This window comes from Haliaeetus leucocephalus, unplaced genomic scaffold, assembly GCF_000737465.1.
Source record: "Haliaeetus leucocephalus isolate CR32 unplaced genomic scaffold, Haliaeetus_leucocephalus-4.0 Scaffold555, whole genome shotgun sequence".
Classification (NCBI taxonomy): Eukaryota; Metazoa; Chordata; class Aves; order Accipitriformes; family Accipitridae; genus Haliaeetus; species Haliaeetus leucocephalus.
In genome coordinates, this window is record NW_010972991.1 from 3,816,702 (window position 1) to 3,839,850 (window position 23,149).

The 23,149-nt window shown below is 38.5% G+C and overlaps 1 protein-coding gene across 2 annotated transcripts in view; it reads right to left on the bottom strand.

The window, feature by feature from the left end:
- Positions 1–23,149, bottom strand: part of EFR3A (EFR3 homolog A (S. cerevisiae)) — a 90,084-nt gene that overhangs the window by 22,110 nt on the left and 44,825 nt on the right. The window contains exons 9-17 of one of the 2 annotated variants that reach the window (XM_010576915.1): positions 22,309–22,443; positions 17,242–17,320; positions 16,177–16,312; positions 14,414–14,578; positions 8,896–9,010; positions 7,002–7,053; positions 3,776–3,948; positions 3,472–3,547; positions 439–600 (exon numbers count right to left, since the gene is read on the bottom strand). In XM_010576915.1, coding sequence (XP_010575217.1) covers positions 439–600; positions 3,472–3,547; positions 3,776–3,948; positions 7,002–7,053; positions 8,896–9,010; positions 14,414–14,578; positions 16,177–16,312; positions 17,242–17,320; positions 22,309–22,443 — 1,093 coding nt within the window. Of the gene's footprint in view, positions 1–438; positions 601–3,471; positions 3,548–3,775; positions 3,949–7,001; positions 7,054–8,895; positions 9,011–14,413; positions 14,579–16,176; positions 16,313–17,241; positions 17,321–22,308; positions 22,447–23,149 lie in introns of both variants that reach the window. The other variant, XM_010576914.1, reaches the window with a different exon arrangement.

Genomic DNA, 23,149 nt, shown 5'->3' on the forward strand with positions numbered 1-23,149 from the left:
TGTCAACACACTGATAGAATTTTACTCTAAGGTAAGATTAAATAGACTGGTTTGACAAATATTTCCAACTAATCAATTAACCAAAAGCTTTCTTTGAAGGTGAGGACAGTCCATATATTTTATGCAGAACACTGACGCAAGATCACAGGTTTTAAGAACACCCTGTCAATCTAGGGAATGTTTCAACAAATTTCGACAGCTGCTATATTTCCCAAAGAGAACATGCTGTAGAAGTTTGTAACAAATCTGATGAGCTAAAGCTTCCCTATTAATAAGTGGTATGTACGAAGTGCACTTCCTTAATAGATCAATCAAATTCAGACTGAATGATGTGATTTCCAATTTTAAGATCAATATGAAAACAAAAAAGTTATCCACATCTCCAATAACAAATACAAATTGTCAATCAATGAACCCAAGACTGATTCAGACTCATACCTGCAAAGCAATAGCTAATCGAATGAGGTCAATAACCACTTCTTCATTGGCTAGTTCAATTGTGGTAAGAGCTAGAGATGTAAACAGTAGTTCAAAGTTTTTTTGGACATTGTCTTCTTCTTTACAGCCTAAGTAGATGTGTCTGTACAACTGCTGACCGTGCTATAAAAGATAAAAAAGGAAAAATGAGTATTAAAATCACAGAATAATTTAGGTTAGAAATGATAATATAAAGGTCCTCTAGTCCAACTCCCTACTCCAAGCAGGGCCAACTTTGATGTTAGATCATTTTAGATAGAGAATTAAAAAACAGAATACATGTATACACATACACAAACAAGTACATGATTAATTAAGAAGACTACTACTTTATAACAACAGCTTCTTTATCAATACAGCACTGTTCTATTTTATGTAGAAGTGTACAGATAGGGAAGATGATAAAGTGGATTGCACTTGAATACTGCACTGTGTGTCAGACATTGGCATTCATTTCCTATTCAGAAAAAAAAATTTGCCAATTTATGAAAAGAAGAAAACAAAAAGTAGATCTTGAAACATTCTCAAGAACATTCAAGTAACTGAGGAGCTTCAAGGGTTATCCTTGTGAAGACATCAAAAAGTTGTTCATTAAGCAAGGTTCCTTGAATGGCAAACCAAGAAAAAGTTCTGCTAGACGGTGTTTCAGGAGATGAGTAGGACTTATTTATCAATGTGCATAGGGAGGCTCTAGCTCTAGTGAAGAACATAGGTTATCTAATTAAAGACCCTCAACTTTGAAAGTGACTTTCCTCGTAACACTGTGCTTAACCAAATTTTTGTAAATAAACTATTATCTCAACACAAAAAAAGAAATGAAAACACAGAAAGGCAGGATAAGAAGCAGGTTCTGCATGCAACCACCCCAGCATTCTTAATCTGTAGAGGATACAGGTCTTTACCAGTTGACACAGTTAATTTTCAAGATCTAAGGACTGATGCTTCATGGAAGTACTAGTTCAATTTTAGAAGGAAAAAGAAAACTCATTTTAACATCTGTTTTTGAAGCAGGACATAATCACTTAAATAATAAAGATGTTGTTGGTCTTTTTATTACTTCTAAGATCAAATATGTAGTTGTTCAAATATATGTTTTATTTAGAAAAGAGTGGAAGAGAGCTATTAGCAAAGCACAGAAGCTATTATGAAATAAGCACGCTAAAGGTTACCTGTTTAAAGACACAGTATATTTGGAAAACAAAAGTAACGAAATGATTCATCCCACTGATAAAGAATTGCACTTAGATATGAAAATAAATTATTATGTGGATTTTCTTGACACATAATATCTTTCTAGAAGATTGCAAAATGCAAGAAGTTCAATATTTCCCTTTAAAAAAAGGAAAGAAATAAACCTCCTGGCTTTGAGAAAGTGGACTCGGATGAAAAGAGTGTTGTATATATGTCTGGTTTAATTCCACCTAATTTTAGGTACTGAGAATCCTAAGTATGATACACAATTGCCTTAGGATCCCCATCTAACATCAAACAAGCCTAGATGGTCATTCAGATCTTAATGGACTTCTGGAGATGCTTCACCCCTCTTGTTTGATTATGCAAGGGTTCTTGGAAGAGTAGGCTGCTAACTTACACATCTACACTAGGTAACATTAGATTTATGATATGCATCTGAAACAGTATCACATACATAATTATTGAATGACTTCATTCCCCAGGGTTAATGCTTTTTTTTTTTGCAAGAGTGTATAATCTTTTCTTGACCTGATAAGAATCTCTTTTCCTATCCTGCCCTCTTTTTCAGATGAGAGTGTTAACAATTCAAATATTTAGTTTGACAATTAAAATTTTCATCTAGCAAAATCAGTAAATACAACTTACCCAAACTGTTTTAAATCCTAGATATTAAACTGAAGAATTAAAATTTAATTCATTTTTACAAAGATACATTACTAATAAAGGCCAATGTTGGAGTATTCTTTATATTTGTATTATTTCAGTATTAATCAAAACAGGTGTAAATAAACTGCAAGGAATATCAACTGTATTAACTTAGCAAGAACATTTATCTTGCAATGTTACTTGAAAATTGCACAACTCTAGTATGCATATTATTACATATGTAGTATTTTTGCCTCTGGACAAGTTAAACTGCAATTCTTCTAGTTTTTATGATTAGAATATTAAATTAGGTCAGCACTCTGAAGACACACATTTTTATTTCGCAGTTAATAGGAAACAAAACCAAAGCAGCATGGGATAGCTGTGAGAAATGAATATATTTTCTCAGGCAGATAACAGTGATAAATGTTGTAAAGCCTGCTTGAGATGACTTCAAGTAATTTGTACTTATTTGTTTACAAACATACCTACACAGATAAACCATAATCAGGAATGACAGAGCACACTACTATCTATCTGCATTCTTCCCCACATAGAAAATTAGGTGTTTATTGTAAAGAAGTAATTTCACTCCACGTAAGCATCACCTAAAAAAAGCCATATGCTTTTCTTTAGAAGCAAACATACTCAGAAGTCAACCAGCACAATGTCCTGTAAAAGCAATCTTGTAAGAAGGTGCATTTTTTTCTTCAAAGTTAACTTTCTTTGACATCTTTACCTAAAACATAAGACACAGGTCCCTGTACCAAGGCTTTTAAAAAAGATTTTTAAATAAAAAATTATCTGAAAATGCAACAAAATAAAAGCCATACAAATAAAAAACTACTACTGAGCATGCTGCACAGGGATCTAACTATAGGGAGGTCTTTTCAGAATCATGGTTTAGATATACACTATTCTAATTTCATGCACGCAAGGGTTTTCACTGAAGACATAAATGAAAATTTTATTCAATGGGACCACCTCTCAAGTATCTAGAGCACCTCAACACTGAAACCACTGTAATTTGAATTAAAATCACTTGATACTGATCTTTGTAACTTGTTGCAAAAACACAGTTTTAGAAGAAAAGCAACTGGTTCAGTTACTTTACCTTCTTTCTAGATAGAAAAGTTAAATTTTTCATTCTATTACCTTTTTCATGAAGCTCACATCTTGCCTTGAAATTTTGTCTCGTTTTATCTTTAGATCAGAAACATCTGGTATTATTCTAAAAAGGAAACAAAAATGTCATTTTAGCAAAAAGAAGTTGAAAGGGAAGAGGATGAAGCTTACCTGTAAAACTCTTGCCATCAATAAATGACACTGAACACTGTGCATTTATCAAAACAGTACATTAATGTTTCATATTAGGAAAAATATTTAAAAATCAACAGTATTGATCATTCAGATATTAAACTAGAATTTCAAGTAGGCCAAAGCAAACAAAAAGAACTACCGTATCCCTCTGAGCTTTGCTCTGTTGTCATGCCGATCAATGAGATTATGCAGTATTTCCAAGACCAGCTGCCTTAGCTCAGAGTCTTCCATGAGCGAAGGAGACAATAACGGGTCCAGAAACGGGGGAGGAAGTGCATTAGTTATCGTTGTTGCTTTGTATCCTGAAGTCACCTGTTCATTGTCGGAAGTAAGATTAATGTGTGTCATTATTGCACTGTAAGAATTACTTGCAGCTCTCACTCAATTTTTAGTGGGCTTGCTTTAGCATCTGAAAGGTGGATTCAAACTGAAGTACTGTAGTAGTTTTGAAAATTCCTAACCTCACTATGAATTAGGAAGGACTTTAATACTTATGTTCCGATGAACTTCCTCATCTGTTTTAAAGTGGTATTTCTCAGGATCCTTCCTCTATCAACAAACCCAAAAGAAAAATAAAGGTATCATTTATGAAATTTTTTTAAAAAATGGTCTATGAAAAGTTGCAGGGCATAAAATGAAGATGGTAATAATGCCAATAGAGATTTTTCCATTTCAGGCTCCGAGATGCTCATATTTCGTACTGAGTATGCTCACGTGAAGAAAAGAAGAGAAATCAGGGCCTATATGTACATCTTAAACATTTATGGATACTACTTTATTGCAAAAAAAACCAGCAAGCAGCAAACCATTTCCTTAGAAATCTGGTACCATGATGCTGGGTTTATTTAATACTACCTCTGACTTGCCTCATTTGATTACTTTTATTTAAAGCAAGCTCTGTAGATACACAAGGAAAAGTGAACTGCTATCTGACAATTTAAATATTAATCAGCTGAACATTTACAGCAGTCAGAAATGTTTAAAATTTACTGTCCCTTAAAATGCAGGTTACCAGAATATCACAATCTCAAAACCAAAACAGGATCCAGAAACTGACAAGCATAAACTGTTGAGGATGAGGGGAGCAAAATTATCCAAGATTTAATTATAATAAAAGGACTCATATTTTTATCTAAGGCTTTACATAATAATTATATCTTCATTATGCATACCATTACAGCTTTTACACGTGAACTGTGTTGTACTGGATTTGGCTGGGATAGTTATTTTTCTTAATAGTAGCACACACACTGCTGTGTTTTGGATTTGTGACCAAAACAGTGTTGATAGCACAGGGATGTTTTAGTTGTTGCTGAACAGCGCTTACAAAGTGTCATGACCTTTTCTGCTTCTCACACTGCCCTGCCACTGAGTAGGCTGGGAGTGCACAAGAAGTTGGGAGGGGACACAGCTGGGACAGCTGACCCCAACTGACCAAAGGGATATTCCTAGACCATATGACATCATGCTCAGCAACAAAATGGGACAGTTTGCAAAGGCTGCTGTTGCCTGGGGACTGGCTGGCTGGTGAGCAATTGGGTTTTGGGTGGGGTTTTTTGTGGTTTGTTTGGGTGGGGTTTTTGTTCATTTCTATTTTTTATCACGTTTTCCTCTTTTTTTACTTACTACACTGTCTTAATCTCAACCCACTTTTCTCATTTGTACCCTTACCAATTCTCTCCCCAGTCCCACTGGGGAAGAATGAGCAAGTGACTAGGTGATGCTCTGCTGTCTGCTGGGGATAAACCACAACATGTGAGCAAGCACTATTCCACAGCATAACTGAATAGGTTGAAGGGAAACTGGTTGGCAGAGGAGCATGCAGGTACATGAAGGTATCTAATCAATCTTTTTGAAAACAGAAAGTTACTAATATTACAAGCAGTAAGGCTGCAAATAAAAGCGTATACTTTTAATGCAGTGCCAGATTTTAATTGCCTATACAACACTAAGTTGTCTGCCTGTGTGTATGCACAAGATGACAAATTATGTTATGAAGTATTATTTTTTGTAAAGAATACATGATGTACAATGCTCAGTTCAGTACACAGAACAGGCAGGGTTCAGTAGTTTCTAGTTCTTTATTATGTGTGCAGACTAAACCTTATATACCACAAAAGCTTTGCTCTGAACACAAATTCCTTCCCACGTTTTTTCCACAATATTTATCAATGTCTAAGTAATTCATTAAGCATCAAAACATTCACTTTCACATCTTTGTGCCATGTTGGGATTGTACTTCCATGTTCTAAAAGAGGATCCAAACCAAACTTCAGTGTAAAAAATGTTAAATTCCTTCCACATACACAATTCCAATCGCTTAACACATACTTACAGGCTATGCAACACCCCAAATAATTAGAACAATTCTTACTGACTTCATTGGCAATTTTTAAGACTGAACAGTTTAGGCATAGCTGAGTCTATCTTTAATGAAGACAAAGTACAAAATGACCACCTGAAGTCCTTTCTAACGTGTTTTCTATCTTTAAATTGCAACTGTGAATGCTCAGGTCTTCTGCAAGCCAGAATCTAGGACTTCATATTCTGACAAACAAAGAACAGTTTAACTGATTTGCCTAACACCACACGCAAATTTCATGTCAAAGCAGGGATAGAAACTCATTTTCCAGGAAGACATTCTTCTGCTTTAGTCACGAAATCATTCTTTATGCTATCTCCCCTATTTCAGGCACTAAACAGTTTTCAGCTTCTGCAACAACACAGGCCAGGATTCTACAGGAAAGTGCCTCGTTTACTATCCACTTCTGATTCTTACCATCAGGATGTATTTCCAGAAATAGTCTCTGAAGGCTTACAGTTCAAAAATGTATTTGTGATAAAACATTTAATCATAGCTTACAAGAAACGTGGGAAATACTAGGAAGGAAAGAACAATGGTGCCTGAGGTTCTAAAGGCTTCGAGATAAGCATCCACTACTACAGTTTTAAAAATATCAGCCATTCTACTAATTACAGGTTTTGTGGTGTCAGAGACAAAAGTGATTTCACACTGATGTTGCCAGCATCACTGGCAGAACTAGTCAACTCAACCTGCTCTACGATGTTCTTTTGGATCTGCAGATCCAATTATAACTGATATTCACTGAAGTGCTCTAAAGAGATGGAGGAGTATTTCTTGAGCTGCTTCTAATGTAAATTGGGAAAACACTGTCACAATTTTACCCAGTAGAACTAGAGATCTGTAGTTTTGTAACAGTAACATTAAGTATGGTTATTTCATATGAGGTATGTTTAATTTTGTAATTGTAATTACACTTGTAATACTATACTTCTACGTATAAACATATACACAAAGTGAAACGTGTGCTTATAACATAATATACTGAACACAGAAGGCTTACCATAAGTAAAGATCTCAATAACATGATTTGAATCCTCCTAGTTCCCAAATCTCTACAATAAGAAAAGAAGTTGAAAATTAGTTTCTTTGCATATCTTCAAAATATTATTCTACTCCAGACATCATTCTAACCACTGCATTTTTGACAAGCGAATACAGCAGTACTGGAAGGGATGCTGGATGACCACAAATAAGGGGCAAGTATCTCCAAATGAGGTGTCGTAACTAAATGTTTTCGAAAGTGACATTTATAGGCAGGCTTAAAAAGCAAAGCACATACAATTGAAAAAAAAAAAAAAAAGAAATATGTGAAGCAGATCTAAATCTTCACGTTTCATTCAGAAATCTCTTTGTATCTGAAATATTCAACCGCTACACGCTTGACTTAATTTTCACAAGCATTAGCGCTCAGAATTTCTTCTGAATTAAAATGTAATTGACTCTTTTAAGAAACCAGGACACTTCTTGTTTAAGTCAGACCCCAAAACCCTCTGTTTTCAGATTACAGGAAGTTATACGGAACACCACTTAACCTGTTCTTCATCTGTTCTCGTATTCCATCTGCTGGTACTAAAAGAAGTTAAATACCTATTAGTATATAGTCACATGTGCACTGTTCTTGCAAGATCTTACAAAGGTGCACTTGGAATAAATTGCTCCATTCAAATACACTCTTTCAAGAAAGTAAAAAAGGTACAAACCCTTTTGTCCACCAAATAGCGTAAGGAAAGAGCAAGCCTCTTCATAAAAGTTGACCCGTACATAACAGTGGAAACTTCCACCTTCATGGGCTATAAACCTGACTACATCCAGTTGGCAGTATCATTCAAATGTCTTGTGTAACAGTGACCAAATTTTCTGGTAAGCAATGCAAGACTGTACCAACAGTCAGAAAGCCTGCTTTATTCAGAAAGACATACGTGCATCATACTAACATACTACTCAGCCCCATGTTTACACAGAATCCCATAAAAGAAAACTGTATGGTTAAACAAAAACACCCCACACCAACTGGTAATCCAAGTACAGAATTCTAAATGGATTCATATTTCAAATACCTTCTTAATGAGTGATAACTGCCTGACACAGATAGATTTCTATCTTCCATGGAATAGTGTCCCATGCTGCAGGGACACAATACTATATGAAAAGCTACCAAGAAGCCAGGAGAATAACAATGACTTCCTACTTAAGCTAGCAGGGGATCAGACATATGTGGTACAAAGTATCCACACATACCTGGAAAGAATAGCTGCAACCTTTTCAGTGATTTTCCCCATACTGAGGAAAAGCAGTCTTTAAACATAATTATTCATGTTACAGGGAAAAATATTAATCCAGCATACGGCAGCTTTTTAACTGTGGGTTTATTACAGGAGTCTGCCCACCTATAGCTTTTTCCTATTTCTAAATAAATAGGGAAAATCTAAACCAAAACAAATTCACTGGAATTTCTGCAGTTTATTTCTTAATCTGAAGTCAGCTTGTACAAAATGAAGAAAAAACAAAAACCACTTGTAAATTATGCAGCTATTTGAAAAAATTTAGTCATAGTTTGATTTCCCTCATTCACAAAACAGACATATAAGAAGTTACGGAATTAACCACCATTAAGTAGATAATTTCAAAAACATTTGTACAGATGTGGAGAGAAGAAATGTTTTAGTGCAAAGTAAGCTGCATTCAAATCAGGCATTTTCTATCAGTAACGTGTTTGGAGACTGATTTCATACCACTGACGCTGTGCTTGTCTTGATTCTGCATAGTACTTAATACAGCCCCTAATGAGTGAGAATTTACATTTCACTTTTCTTAATGTTTTTCACTTCTTAATTTATCAGGATTCTAAAATCTAAGTTTTTAATTAAAAATTAAAAAACATAGAATATACAAACCCAAGGTGACTGGTATCCAGTGATTGTGAATTTGTCCCCAAAACAGGTACTTTTCCCATAATGAACATCATAATCTCTGATCTCTGGTAATCTGGGAGATTGCTTCCAAAAAATCCTAAATAAAAATGGAATGAAATCACAGAAGGAAAGAGATCCAGGGCCCTTCTCTTTAAAAGAAATGCCTTATAAGTACAAGGAATATATTAACAAGGTCTAAATAGATGAAGAATAAAACTATGATTTGTTTTAGGGCATAACCCTCACATGTTCATTTCTGCTGAATGGCTTTACAGACTCTTTTCATGACCCTCACTTTCTTCTTTGAATCCTAAAACTTTCTAATGTTAGTCTCCTTTAAATATATCATTTAAGAATTAAATATGTGACATCTGCTAATTTTTAACTAGTGAGGAATTGGAAATGTTTCTCATGGAACACAGTGTTCCTTTTGTCTGTTCGTAAGTCACCATTAAATATTACACGTGTATGAAAAGAAATCTCAGAGAGATATAAGTATGACATGATTATTACTTTGAAATCACTGAGACAAACAGCTCAGGTGCCAGCACGATTGGCAGCAGAGCTATCTAGCGGTGCACAGAGGGGTTTCCTGAACCGGGGGAACCCCAGGAGAGCAGAGAGACCCACCAGGAGCCCACAGCTCACGTGACAGCAGCTGACAAGACCTGGACGGACCTGGAGCAATGGTGGCCAAGCCCCCACACCTATAAAAGAAGCCCCTGGGGAGCGCTACCGACCAGGAGCGGTGCGGCAGATGGTGCGCAAGAAGGGCGCTGTCGCTCTGCTGGCTCGACCAGGGAGCAACGGTATCCAGCCGGCAGAAGGCCACGTCCTCTCTAAACTCTGCACCCGCCGCCACTGACGCCGCTTCCCAGGCAGAGCTCCGGTGGGAACGTGCTGCCATCCGGGTGTCAGGCTGCAGCGTCTGCCCTGCTCTTACCCCAGCGCTGGACAGCAGTAGTGAGTACACCTGTGGGAGGAGGTGAGGAGGCTGAGGAGTATCAGGGAGTCTGAGAGGGAGACAGACTGTTGGAACTGCACCTACCATCCCTCGGACAGACCTGTCAGGCAGACAGGACACAAGGTATGGAGGATTCCCTGTCCTCTCCCCACCCGGCAGAAGGCGGTGACTGAAGGGATAGGGGGCAATGGCCACAAGCTCCTGCCTGGTGCAGCAGGCGCGTCTCCTCCATGACTCCCCCACCTTCCCAGGTGCCCTTGCACAATAGGTACGAGGCTCTGCAAGTGGAACCGAACAAGGACGAGGACGATGGTTCATCTCTCTTGGAGGTATTGCCAAGGTTAAGTTGGCCTACGCCCTGCATCAAAACTGCTTCCATAAAGAAAAAAAGATGGGTCATTGTCATAGGAGACTCTCTTCTGCGGGGAACAGAAGGCCCGATATGCCGACCAGACCCACTTCTTAGGGAAGTCTGCTGCCTCCCTGGGGCCCGGGCTAAAGATGTGACGAGGAAACTTCCGACCGTGGTACAGCCCTCAGATTATTACCTGTTCCTGCTTTTTCATGTAGGCAGTGATGAACTTGCAATAAGAAGTACAAGGGAGATCAAGAGAGACTTCAGGGCCTTGGGATGACTGGTTAAGGGATCAGGAGCACAAGTAGTGTTCTCCTCTATCTTTCCAGTTGCAGGGAATGATGAGGGAAGAAACAGAAAGAGCCAGCAGATCAATACCTGGCTCTGAGCCTGGTGTCTCCAGCAGATTTTTGTTTTTTTGATCATGAGACAGTCTACATGACACCAGGCCAGCTGGCAACAGACAGGGTACACCTGTCTCAAAGAGGCAAAAGGATCTTTGTGCAAGAGTTAGCAGGGCTCATCAAAAGACCTTTAAACTAGATCTGAAGGGGGAAAGGGATAAAACAAGGTTTGCTAGAGATAAGACTATGGGCAGCATGCCAATGTTTGAGGGATGGTGTGCTAGTGAGGTCCTTCAGTCTGCTTTACACATACTGTGCTGGGTACACTAGAGCACATTTGAAACATCTCTATATTAATGCACATGGCACGAGGAATAAACAAGAGGAGCTATAAACTTCGGCTCAGTCCCAGGGCTACGACATCATTGGCATAAGCAAAACCTGGTGGGATGAGTCCTGTGACTGGTGTGCTGTGATGGACGGTTATAGGCTCTTCCGGAGGGATAGGCAAGGCAGGGGGTACTGCTGTATGTAAGGGTGGGGTTGGATTCTATGGTGCTTACAGTTGGCAATGACACAGTTGAGATCCCCTGGGTAAGGATGAAGGGGAAAGCAAATAAAGTGGTTGTTGTGGGAGTCTACTATCAACCACCCAGCCAGGACAATGACACCGATGAATTGTTCTACAAGGAATTAAGGGATACCTCCAGATCAACTGCCCTTGTCTTTATGAGTGATTTTAACTTCCCAAGCATCAACCGGGAATATCATACAGTAGGCACAAACAGGTCCAGGAAATATATGAAGCACATTGAAGATAACTTCTTGGTGTAGGTACTAAGGGAGCCAACTAGGAAATGTGCCCTCCTAGATTTTTTTGTTTGGAAACGGAGAGGGACTCGTGGGCAAAGTGCTGATCGGTGACTCTCTTGGTCACAGTAACCACAAAGTATTTGAGTTTCAAATTGTTGGTGATAGAAGAAAAACTGCCAGCAAAACTTCGACCCTGCACACGGGGAGAACAGACTTTGGGCTGCTGAAGGAGCCAGTTAGTAAGGTCCCCTGGAAATCTGCTTTTGAAGGTATTGGGGTCCGTGAACGCTGGTCACTTTTTAAAAGCCATCTCTTAGGAGCACAGAAGCTGGCAATACCAAAGTGTCCGAAGTCAAGCAAGTGGGGCAGAAGGCTGGCTTGGCTGAGCAGGGATCATATTCTAGAACTTAGGGGGAAAAGGAAAATGTATGGACATTGGAAGCAATAACAGGCGACACAAGAAGACCACAGAGATGCTGTTCGCCACTGTAGGGAGAAAATTTGTGCAGCTGAAACTTGATTAGTTCAAGGTGGCTAGCACTGTGACAGACAACAAAAAGGGCTTTATAAAGTATGTTAACAGCAAAAGGAGTATCAGAGATAACATTGGTCCATTGCTTGATGAGGTCGGTCACCTCACAAATAAGGATGTAGACAAAGTGGAGACATTTAATGCCTTCTCCGCCTCTAACACCAGTAACGGGCTCTGGGACCCACGGACTGAGGGGTTATGATAAACTCCCAGCTGACCCTGAACTTGTGCAAGACTTGCTGCTCCAGTTGGATGTGCAGAAGTCTCTGGGGCCCAATGGGATTCATCCCAGGGTACTGAAAAAGCTGGCCAATGTCATTGAGGGACCTCTCTCCATTATTTTTCAATGGTCTTGGGAGTCTGGAGAGGTCCCAGTCGACTGGAAGCTGGCAAATGTTGTCCCAATTTCAAGAAGGGTAAGAAGGAAGTAATCACAGGCCTGTCAGTCTCAATTCAGTGCCTGGCAAAATTATGGAGAAGGTTATCCTGCCAGTTACCGAAAAACACTTAAGAGTGAATGTAGTCATTGGTCATAGCCAGCATGGGTTCATGAGGGGAAAGTCCTGCTTAACCAACTTAATGTCCTGTTATGACAAGGTCACTCATCTAGTTGACCAAGGGAAGCCAGTGGATGTGGTAGTTTTGGATTTTAGCAAAGCTTTTGATACTGTCTCTCACAGTATCCTGCTGTACAAAATGTCCAGCACACGGCTAGACAAGTCCATAACACGTTGGGTGAGCAACTGGCTGATGGGTCGGGCTCAAAGAGTTTTAGTAAATGGGGTTATATCAGGCTGGTGGCCAGTCACCAGTGGGATTCCCCAGGGCTCGATTTTAGGGCCAGTGCTCTCTAATGTTTTTATAAATGAACTGGACACAGGAATCGAATGTACATTAAGTAAGTTTGCTGACAATACTTAAACCAGGAGGAGCTGTGGACCCCCTCAAGGGTAGAGAGGCTTTACAGAGAGATCTGGAAAGACTAGAGAGCCGGGCAATCGCCAACCGTACGAAATTTAACAAGAGCAAGTGCCAGATTCTCCATCTGGGACAGGGTAATCCTGGTTATACATACAAACTGGGGGATGAGAGGATGGAGAGTAGCCCCGCAGAAAGAGATCTGGGGGTCTGGGTTGATAGCAAGTTGAATATGAGTCAACAGCATGCTCTGGCAGCTGAACTATTAGAGCGTGTCCAAAGCAGGGCAACCAAGATGGTGAAAGGTCTCAAGGACAAGACTTATGAGGAGCAGCTGAGGTCACTTAGTTTGTTCATCTTGGAGAAGAGAAGGCTGAGGGGTGACCTCATTGCAGTCTGCAACTTCCTCAAGGGGGGCAGCGGAGGGGGACGTGCTGATCTCCTTCCTCTCTCTGGTGACCAGCAATAGGACACAAGGAAATGGAATGAAGCTGCATCAGGGGAAGTTCAGGCTGGACCTTAGGAAAATGTTCTTCACTGAGAGGGTGGTCAGTCACTGCAACAGGCTCCCCAGGCAAGTGGTCATGGCACCAAGCCTGTCAGAGTTCAGGGATTGTCTGGATGACGCTCTTAGTCATATGGTTTAGTGTTAGGTAGTCCATCAAGGAGCAGGGAGTCAGACTTGATGATCCTGATGGGTCCCTTCCAGCTTGAGATATTCTATTCTATAGCTGTGCAATAGTATAAACGTAACATTGATAAAAATAAGCTTTCCTTTAAAAGGCTGTGTTTTGTTTTGTTTTTGGTGGTGGTGGGGGAACATTTTAACTTGGAGTTTTACTGGAATGGCGAGAAATAATCTACTACATATTTGCTACTGCTCTAGAAAGCTTCAGGGCGTAAGCAAAAGTACAGATTAGTGAACAACATTTAAGTTACGTTCCCCCTTGTTCTTCAAGTAAGGAATACGCATCATAAATGAACTCCAATATACAATATCAGCACCATAAAAAGAAAATCTGAAAAAAAGGGGAGAGGCTATTTTAACAAAATCATTTACAGAAATTGCTGCTCTCATTTTCAGTACTGTGCTTAGAAGTATTTCAGTTAAGTTGTGGTAGCACAACCGGCCATTAGATGTCATTGTTGCCACTATGTTTAAGATTGGTTTCTACAAAGTTTCAAGTAGTACCTACTAAAATATATTACTGCATATGATTGCTTGCAATATGATTTTTCATAAAAGGACTAGTATTAGCTCTGTACCAAAGGCATAGAATGATGCCTATATTTCAAGGGCCATACAATAATATAACCAACAAATTTATTATAAGTCCACCAGTATTTTTAATTTTCATTGAGCTTCTTGGCTATCTGTTCAGTTAACAATTAAAAGAACAGTCTTTCAGAAGTCAAATACATAAAGTGAGCCTGAGATTTAGAGGCAAGTACAATCAGAGACACCACACTTGCCATTACTGCTTTTTGATTCAAGCTGTTTTAATACCATTTCATTGAGGAAGGGGGAGAAGGGAAGGAATTTTAAGTGAGGCTATGTTACTGTCATTACTCACCAATTGTTTGAATAATAGCATTCTGGACAATCCTCTCATCACTCTCCTTGGAGCTTGTGCTGATAGTGGCACTTCCTGCTGAACTGCGCCTATCACCCAGCTCAAAGTCAACACTGATGCGCAAGTGCTTCAACAAGGTATTAAAAACCTCCAGAACTGTTGGACCTGGAAACAACACATAACAATGACTGCACCTGTCAATGGAAAGATGCCTTAACAAAATGTAAACTAACCTTTTCAATCCCTTTTCAGAAGAAATCAGATGAAGCTGAAAAGTACAAATAAAATTCACTGTTTGAGGGATATGGCCTAGGGATAAACTTTTGAAATGTGCCTATACCTTGACATTTTACAGATTATTTTGGAATCAGGAAATGCAATCGGGTATATACACATAATCCATTACTACCAAGTTGTAGTGGGTCTGGCTGGGATGGAGTTAACTTTCTTCCTAGCAGCCTCAGCGGTGCTGTGCTTTGAATCTGTGACTAAAATAGTGTTGACAACACACCAGTGTTTTGGCTGTTGCTGAACAGTGCTAGGAAGTGTCAAGTCTTTTTCACACTTCATCCCTACAGAGAGCAGGCTGGGGTGTGCAAGAAACTGGGAGGACACACAGACTGGGCCAGCTGACCCAAACTGACCAAAGGGCTATTCCATACCATATAATGTCATGCTCAGCAATAAAAGCTCAAGGAAAGGAGGAGGAATCAGGTGAACATTTGTTCATATGGCATTTGTCTTCCAAGTAACCATTATGCATGCTGAGGCCCTGCTTTCCAGGAAGTGGCTAAACATCTGCCTGTCAATGGGAAGTACTGAATACATTCCTTTGCTTTCCTTGTGCATGAGCTTTTGCTTCACCCATTAATTTGTCTTTATCTTGATCCATGAGACTTCTCACCTTCTTTCTACCTTCTCCCTGACCTGTGGGAAAGGGGAGTGAGCAAATGGCTGTTGGCCACAGTCAACCCACCATGCAAGTTTTATACAGAAAATGAGCGGTTGCTGAAATGAAGCATCAACAATGGGTTAAACTGCACCCAAACTTATTTCAAAACCTGCTACTAAAATCCAGTTCTATATATTGGATCAAATAATGAGCTCTTTTCATAATATGGTAGAAGACTTCACAAGGCTGTGCATGCAACTGTCTTGCCTAAAGAGAAAGGACAGGCACAGAATCAAGCTAATGAAACAAAGCAATAATGTTTCAGCAAGAGACCAAAGCAAAACAGCAGCAGAGCACATGTGTGTACACATCTTCATAACTACTCTTATTTCAAGGAACTATGCTACCATAAATGACATAATTCACCTTATTTCAGCTGCTTCATAGTTACTAAGGTATAATTCCTCAAAGATCATTCTGCTCTTGACTCCCATATTATCACTCATCTCACAGCAGCTGTATCACAAAGCGACAGTGCTCTTTACATTTTGTAGAGACACACACAGTTCTCTCAGATTTTGTGACTTCTTACCAAAGAGGAATTCCTGCCTTTCACAAGGCTGTAAAAATGCATCTACTCATTTTTTCAATGCAAAGGATTATAAAAGTCAAACGACTAAGTAAGTACATTTGAGTAATTGTAAACCAAGTAAGACTTCAAGTATTTTATCAGCACAAAGGAGAAAAAAAATAATAAATACAAAACATTCTCAAAATATATGCTTTCATTCAGTCTGAAAACAAAGCAAAAATGAACACCACCCTTCAAATCTATCCTTTCACCTGATGCCTTTAATTAAAGATGACTTACCTATTGATCCTTTAGCTGCGATTGCAACTGCTTCCAAAAGAACCTGAATAATACCAGCACGAACTCGTGGTGAGTCTCTTTTGCGAACATCAAGGTGTCCAAGAATTTCTTGTATTACATGATGGGAATATTGTGCCTATTGAAATCCAAACAAACAGAAAGAAAAGCTTCATCTGTGACGTTAATAAGAATGACTTCATACACCACACAGCTATAGTCATGACCATGTTTCTATTCTGCAATATTCTTACTACACAAATTCAATTAAATTTCAATCAATTAATGATTAAATATGGATTTTAAAAACTACCATGACAGACGAAGCCACACAGGTCCATGCAGCACCATATACAAAAGCTTACAACATTAAAATATCCAGGAATATCTACAAGCACAGAGGAAGCATGAAGTGGTACTTCATTCAGCTAACTGCAGTCCAAGGACTTCCACTGGCCTTACAAAAAAGCGTAACTGATACAAACGCTAAGAAAACTCAGCTTTCTCCCACAAACCTGGAATTCTACGACTTTATCTTTTGGGTGTCTCTGCTTGATGCAATCCAAGAATCAGACTTTGATCATGTTTACAACAGACAACAGAGGTTGCCCACTAGTAAAAATCAATTAGCAAAACACAGTTCCATGTGAAGTTGGTTTCCTGGGTTGTAAAAGCAGTACAGCTGTATAGGCACGGAGAAATTACTAACGTGAGAGATTATTTTTATCAAGCACAATGTCCGATCAGTTCAGCTATCCTGCTCCTTGTTGAGCTTGCTGAAAGACCTCTGCACTACCTTCCATTGAGAATTCCTTAATATCTTTTTTTCTTCTACAAGTGTACAGTAATTGAAAGTAAATCAGATAACTTCTGATTACAAACTACGCTTAGGTTATTATTTGAAAAGTTTGAAGAATAAGCAAGCCTAAGGAGTTATGAAACGGGATCTTCTGGATTCTTTGACTTCATCTACTGTCTATCACTATTGTGGTGAGGTGAACATTTAAACCTGTCTCATGTGCTTGAAATATGTATGCAAGGAAAAAAAAACACTAAAGAAAACCCTACCTGTATAGAATACATGATGATTTTGAAGCAGGAAACAGCAAATTCATTGGGATCCCATAGTCTATGATGGTCTAAATGCCTGTAACCAAAATTTAAGGGACCAGAAATAATGACATAACACACATATAAAAAATGGCATCTTAAAGTTTTCTCAAAATTCACCCCAAAGGGATTATTTTCTTACATAAAGGTTCTAAACAATGACTTATTAACTAGGTGAGAAAACTAGAACTTCAGAAAAGCATTTGTTTTCAAGGTTTAGGATGCGATCACAAAACATTTGGCTACAACAGAAATTCCCAATTCTCTAGTTTCAGGAATTTAAGGAAACTAGTCATACCAAGGATATACAGTTAAGAATATACTGTTTCTATGCAAAGTGCATGCATAAAAGTGGCGGTGGCATTATATGCTTATTTTCACGAAAGAGACACACTGAAGAGGATGGTTATAATACCTTGACAAACTTCTACTCTAAATAAGATGAATAATTTGGTTTGAATGACGAGCTACAAAATAATCATGGCTGAATGTTACATCCAGAATAGAGACTCTTAAGAACTATTTTTGTTTTCACAGTGGCTTCATGAATAATATATATGGAAAACAAAAAAGAGCTACTCTTTGTGTATATACTCCCTTATCACTGAAGCATTTCAACACTTCCTGCAAGAAATATCAAAACAGAACCAGAACAATAAATGCATCAGTTTCTCTTTAAATGGGATAGGAACCACCAATGAAAAACTTTGTCAGAGTTTCAAGCAAAGACAAGAAATTCTGCTTAAGCACTATGCCGAAAGCTGTGAATAGGGCACACATCAAATTTTCCAAAAAGGAGATCTGAGTATCTGGAAAAGCATGACAAAAATAAATGCAATTTTAAATCTAGAAGACTGAAAAAAGTAATTTTGAATGCCTTTACATTGATATGATTTAGGTTAAAAAAAACAAAAACAACCAACAACAAACCCCACCCCCCCCCCCAAACAAACAAACAACACCCCCCACCCCGCCAAAACTAACAAAAAACTTTTACAGAAACTGAATTTAGGTAGAGTTTCTAAGTAGGTATCTCAGCTACAGAATCAATATCGGTCTGCCCTTTCCCAAAGAACGTAAGAAACATATAAAGATGCTTCAAATAACAAACTTGAAAGCATACAGGTGAAAGAAGTCAGTACTCTGGACACAGAAGGACCGACTGGATGCTTTAACTTACTTTGCCTGGAATCTGGAGGTCTCAATTAACTCACTGGCCAGCTGCTACCAGCCTAGTGACCTAGCTGAGTACACAGGTCTCCTTCAAGGTTGATTAAACCAGCTGGCATAAAGCTACCTTTTCCTGTGCCCTAAATTATCTTGCAGTGCATTGCGGAGCTTAAAAAAAACATACTGCCATTTTGACACATGACATACCTTTAATAGAAATCCCTACAGGAAAGAATTTCAGGAATTTTAGAGGTGTTTGTCTGTCAAGATAACAGCATATTTGCATTACTAAACATTAAACTGGATTACCTGTTGGGGATAGCTGCCTTTCTTATGCACATTCCAAACACACAGCTGTATTTAATCCTGACTTGGGGTAGAAAGACAAACAAAATTACCTCTTTAAATGCTTCAAGTCTTAGCGGCTCATAATATATTTAATCCTGTCTTCTTTCTCCCTAATATCATTCCAGTACGGTCCATCAAATACAAAATCATACTCTTCACTATCTTCTCCCAATTGGAACTGATCCTTTAATCTTTCAGGGTAGCATGTGTTCTCTGTTACCCTTGACAGTTCCTCTTTATCTGCCCCAAAGATCCATTCAGGCAGATTATGGTCAACTACATCTTAAAAACCTTTCCTCTCAAAGCAAGACATACAGTTTTCTTTTTCCAGAAAAGCAAAGTATTAGCTGCTTCAGGTAGCTGAACTGATGGGAAGACAGCAGGGGGAAGATGACAGCCTAGGTTAATGTTTTGTGTAATAGCTCAACGGGCAGCATACGTCGTATACTGGAATTTTCTTCCTAAGAAAAGAGGTATTAGATTACTGTAGGTGATATATTTTACTCGTCATAATGCAGGCAGTGTATTCAATGTAGTTTTGTTTTTGTAAAAGACAGTAAATGGTATTTCAGCATGGTGGATTTAGTTTAGTTAAAATCAAGTCACATCTTGCCCATTTTTTTTTTCCAATTACATTTCTTTTAATAAAGAATATAATTTATTGCTGGATTAAAAAATGCCATAATCTGCCTTCCATTAAGATCTGCTGCATGTATGTAGCAAATGTGCACAATTAGGTTTCTCAAATTAAAAGGAACAGCAGAACCAATGGTACAAGTTACTACATTATGGAGTGAGAGCCACTAACAGTCCCTGAATTCACTCACATTGTCACGTATTCAAGCAATCCTTCTAGTACAAAACGATAAACTGATACAGATGTTCAGAAAGCAGAACTGAGGCATGTATGGGAATACATAAAATAATTTTCTCATGCATTACATTTTCTGAAAGAATATTAAACACCAGTCTTTTGATATTCAAACCCCTTGCACAGATGATGTGATAATTCACAATAATGGAAATACAGTGAGATGAATAGGGTGTAACTTGTTATACTTGGGAAGTTGTTTATATTCACTAGGTTTCTGTATCCCTCTGGATCTGCCTCATCTATTCACCACTGCAAATTCATGCTAAATAAGTCTAAATAGCTTGTGACTGTTGACACAAAATAAATTTTTTTTTCATATCATATTAATATAATATTTTTTTTACTTTCATTAACCAGTTTGCCAGATTGATTTGTCAGATTTCATTAAAAATGGGAATTTGAGAGTTTCTAGCTGCTAAATGTAGACAGTTATAACCATGGAGATTTTCTGCCAAAGGCAAGGAGAATTAAGGTCAATCCAAACCCATACCAGGAGACCAACTTCAGATTTCAACTATCTTCATTATATTTAAAACCCTCAATCATTGAATGTACTCAGCCTCATGATGCAAGCAGCACTATTCTCTCAGTTTTGCAAGGAAGTGATAGCATGTTGACTGATATTCCAATGCCACATGAAACAAGCCTTCAAGCGGGGAACTGAACTTGCATCTTCAGTGTTAGCACTGTAATAAGCGGCCTTATCTTTATTTCCAGAGCTTTCTTAAAAGCTGTGAAATTGTTGAAAACTGTTAGGAGAAACTGTTTTCTAATCAAGTATACATAAACTAATTTAGGTTTTTCAAACAGATAAAGTGCAATGGACTCACTATCTCAAACTTTCATTCTACCAGTTCTGCTCATTCACAAAGTAAAACTGATTAGATAGAGCACTCCCTTTTTATTTAGGAAAAACAGTTTGAAAATTGCATTTTCTGAATCTCTTGTTCTTAAAAAAACCTAAACTTTTACAGCAGTTATTTATAAAAAGATAAATTTATTTGGCAATTCTTCCTCAAAATGGAACACAAAAATGGTGACCACAAAGACCCTCTATTCATAGAAGAGATAATATATTCTCAGTAACTGGTCATTATCTACTGATTTCAGCGCACAAATGCCGCATGTGCCATGTAGAGATGCACAAAGACTCAAGCAGTTCCTTAGGATCACAGCAAGCAAGAAAAGAAATTAAGCTGGAAAGAACACTTCCAAAGCTTTGGATTTGCCACAGGAAATGCAGGTATGACATCTTCTCGAACACCAAACCAAGTACTAACTCTAGTCTAGGGAATCAGGAATTATTTGTGGGAAACTTCCCTGATACTGAAATGATTCAAAAGACTGAAGTAACGCACATGCTGATAAAGTTTCGAGATAAACCCATAAAAGGAACTTAAAAGTGGCAGGAAAGCAGCTGCAATATAGTTCAAAATAGTCCACCCAGACTGTTTAGTACCTAAACGTTACTCTAGTGGCAGTTATTTTGGAGGAATGCAAATTTTAATTGTCGGAAAGAATGAGAATTTTTTAATAAAACACTCAACTTTGCAACAGTTAAACTCCTATCAGATTGGTATAATAGGTACACATGGCAAGTGAGATAATAGCACAGTTCTTTGCATTTAATGTGAAAAAAAAAAGGGCTACAAAAGTTTTCTGCCCTCAATACCTACCCTATCTTCCTTTTGCATTTCTGTTCTTACTTAACAGTAGTAACTTGAAAATGGCTTTATGTAACTTGAAAAGTCTTTTAGTATATGAATGGAATACTTAGTCTTTGTGGGAGGAACTAGGCTATCTAAGATAAGATATTCCCATAACAGGTGGGTATCTTGAAAATCTACAAAGAGCAAGCAGGTCTCCTGATCAGCAGGAAAAGCCAGAGTTTGAAAGCAGTATCACCGAGTCTACTGCTTCCTGCAGAGGTTTCTCCTGAGAACATGCCTACTTTGTAGACACTAGCAGAGGTGAAAGAAGCAGATATAAGTTATCTCAATGCTTATAGCTTTTTTCACATCATATTTTTTTAAGGAAGCAACTGGGGCAATGCAGAGAACTAAATAATGCTGGACTTGAGAGTTAATACATTAGCTATAATTTGTACTGTGTGCATTTGTGCATGATGTGTGTACTGTGTGCACATCTGCCATTCACTACTTAATGAGCTGTTAAAGATATTCCTCACAGAGTATCAAAACAGGTCTTGGAAGAAAACTGCAAGAAAGTATAAATCTTAACTTTATGTATTAATCTAGGCACAGTATTCCTTTCAGCTACTTGTATTTTACTCGGCTTGTCTCTTCACTGACTGCAACAGTCATCTATGGGACATTAATATCTTGAAATAACAGTTTCACATTCAAAAGAAAGGCCAGCTGAGCCAATAACCCATCCAAATCATTATATCGCACTTCTAAAATCAGTAAAATGGGATACATATTTCTCCATAACTATCTTCAAGTTAGCAGACAGGCAACAAAGAGGTGAGATTAAAAGAGAGGCAATTATTTGAAGAAACATGAATGGAATCCTTCGGGTTGAAAAGGAGGACAGAATTTAATGCAACATAATTAGAGGATGAAATTAAAAAAATCTCTTTAAGAAAGACCTTCTATGAATTTTCAACTTACGCGAAAACTGGTCTGACAGCATTATTCATATTTCCATAGGTTGCTCGTCCTAGTAGTTCCCTGAAACAATTCTCAGCCAGCAGAGCAGGATTTTCCTCTTTCTCTCCTCCTGTAGGAGAGGATGGAGGGCCTATTCTGCTGAAATAAGACAAAACCACATTGATTGGATTACTGATTAATATTCATCTTCCTTACTGTACCCAGCCTTGGTTCTACAATGTTCATGAGTCACGCTCTTGATCTAGGCAAGAACTGTTATCTCAATATGCATCAAACCAGAATTCTGAATAAAACATTTTATTATCCTATGGCAGGACTACAGATCATCATCTGTTCTCTCACTGCTGACCACTATATTAGTAAATACTTATATGGCAAAAACAATGGCTGTTAATACTGATTTAACTTGTTACCCACTGCATTTTGACAAACTATTACCCACTGCCAACAATGAATGAAGGCTATGAAACCATGCAAAAAAGCTAGGCAGAATCTTAGTCATTTTGTTCAGACTAATGATCTCATTCACCTGCCCACTACTGAATCCACACTGTGTGGGCGAGTGTTAAATAAAACTCCAATACTTCTGCAGAAACAGATGGCTTGTGAGTTGACAAAAAGTCTGATTGAACCAATTAGAACATTATCACCCACACACTTACCTCTAACTAGATAGTGCACAAGTTAGTCACCCTCTAACTGACCGTCTCCCAACATTACTATGGAGAGGACCGTGCAGGCTGTCCGTGCCCAGGTGCCGGCAGCGTGGCTGCAGGGCGGCCTGTGTGAGGAGAGGCCGGGGCTGCCCCGTGCCGGACACAGCCGGTTCCAGCCGGTCCCA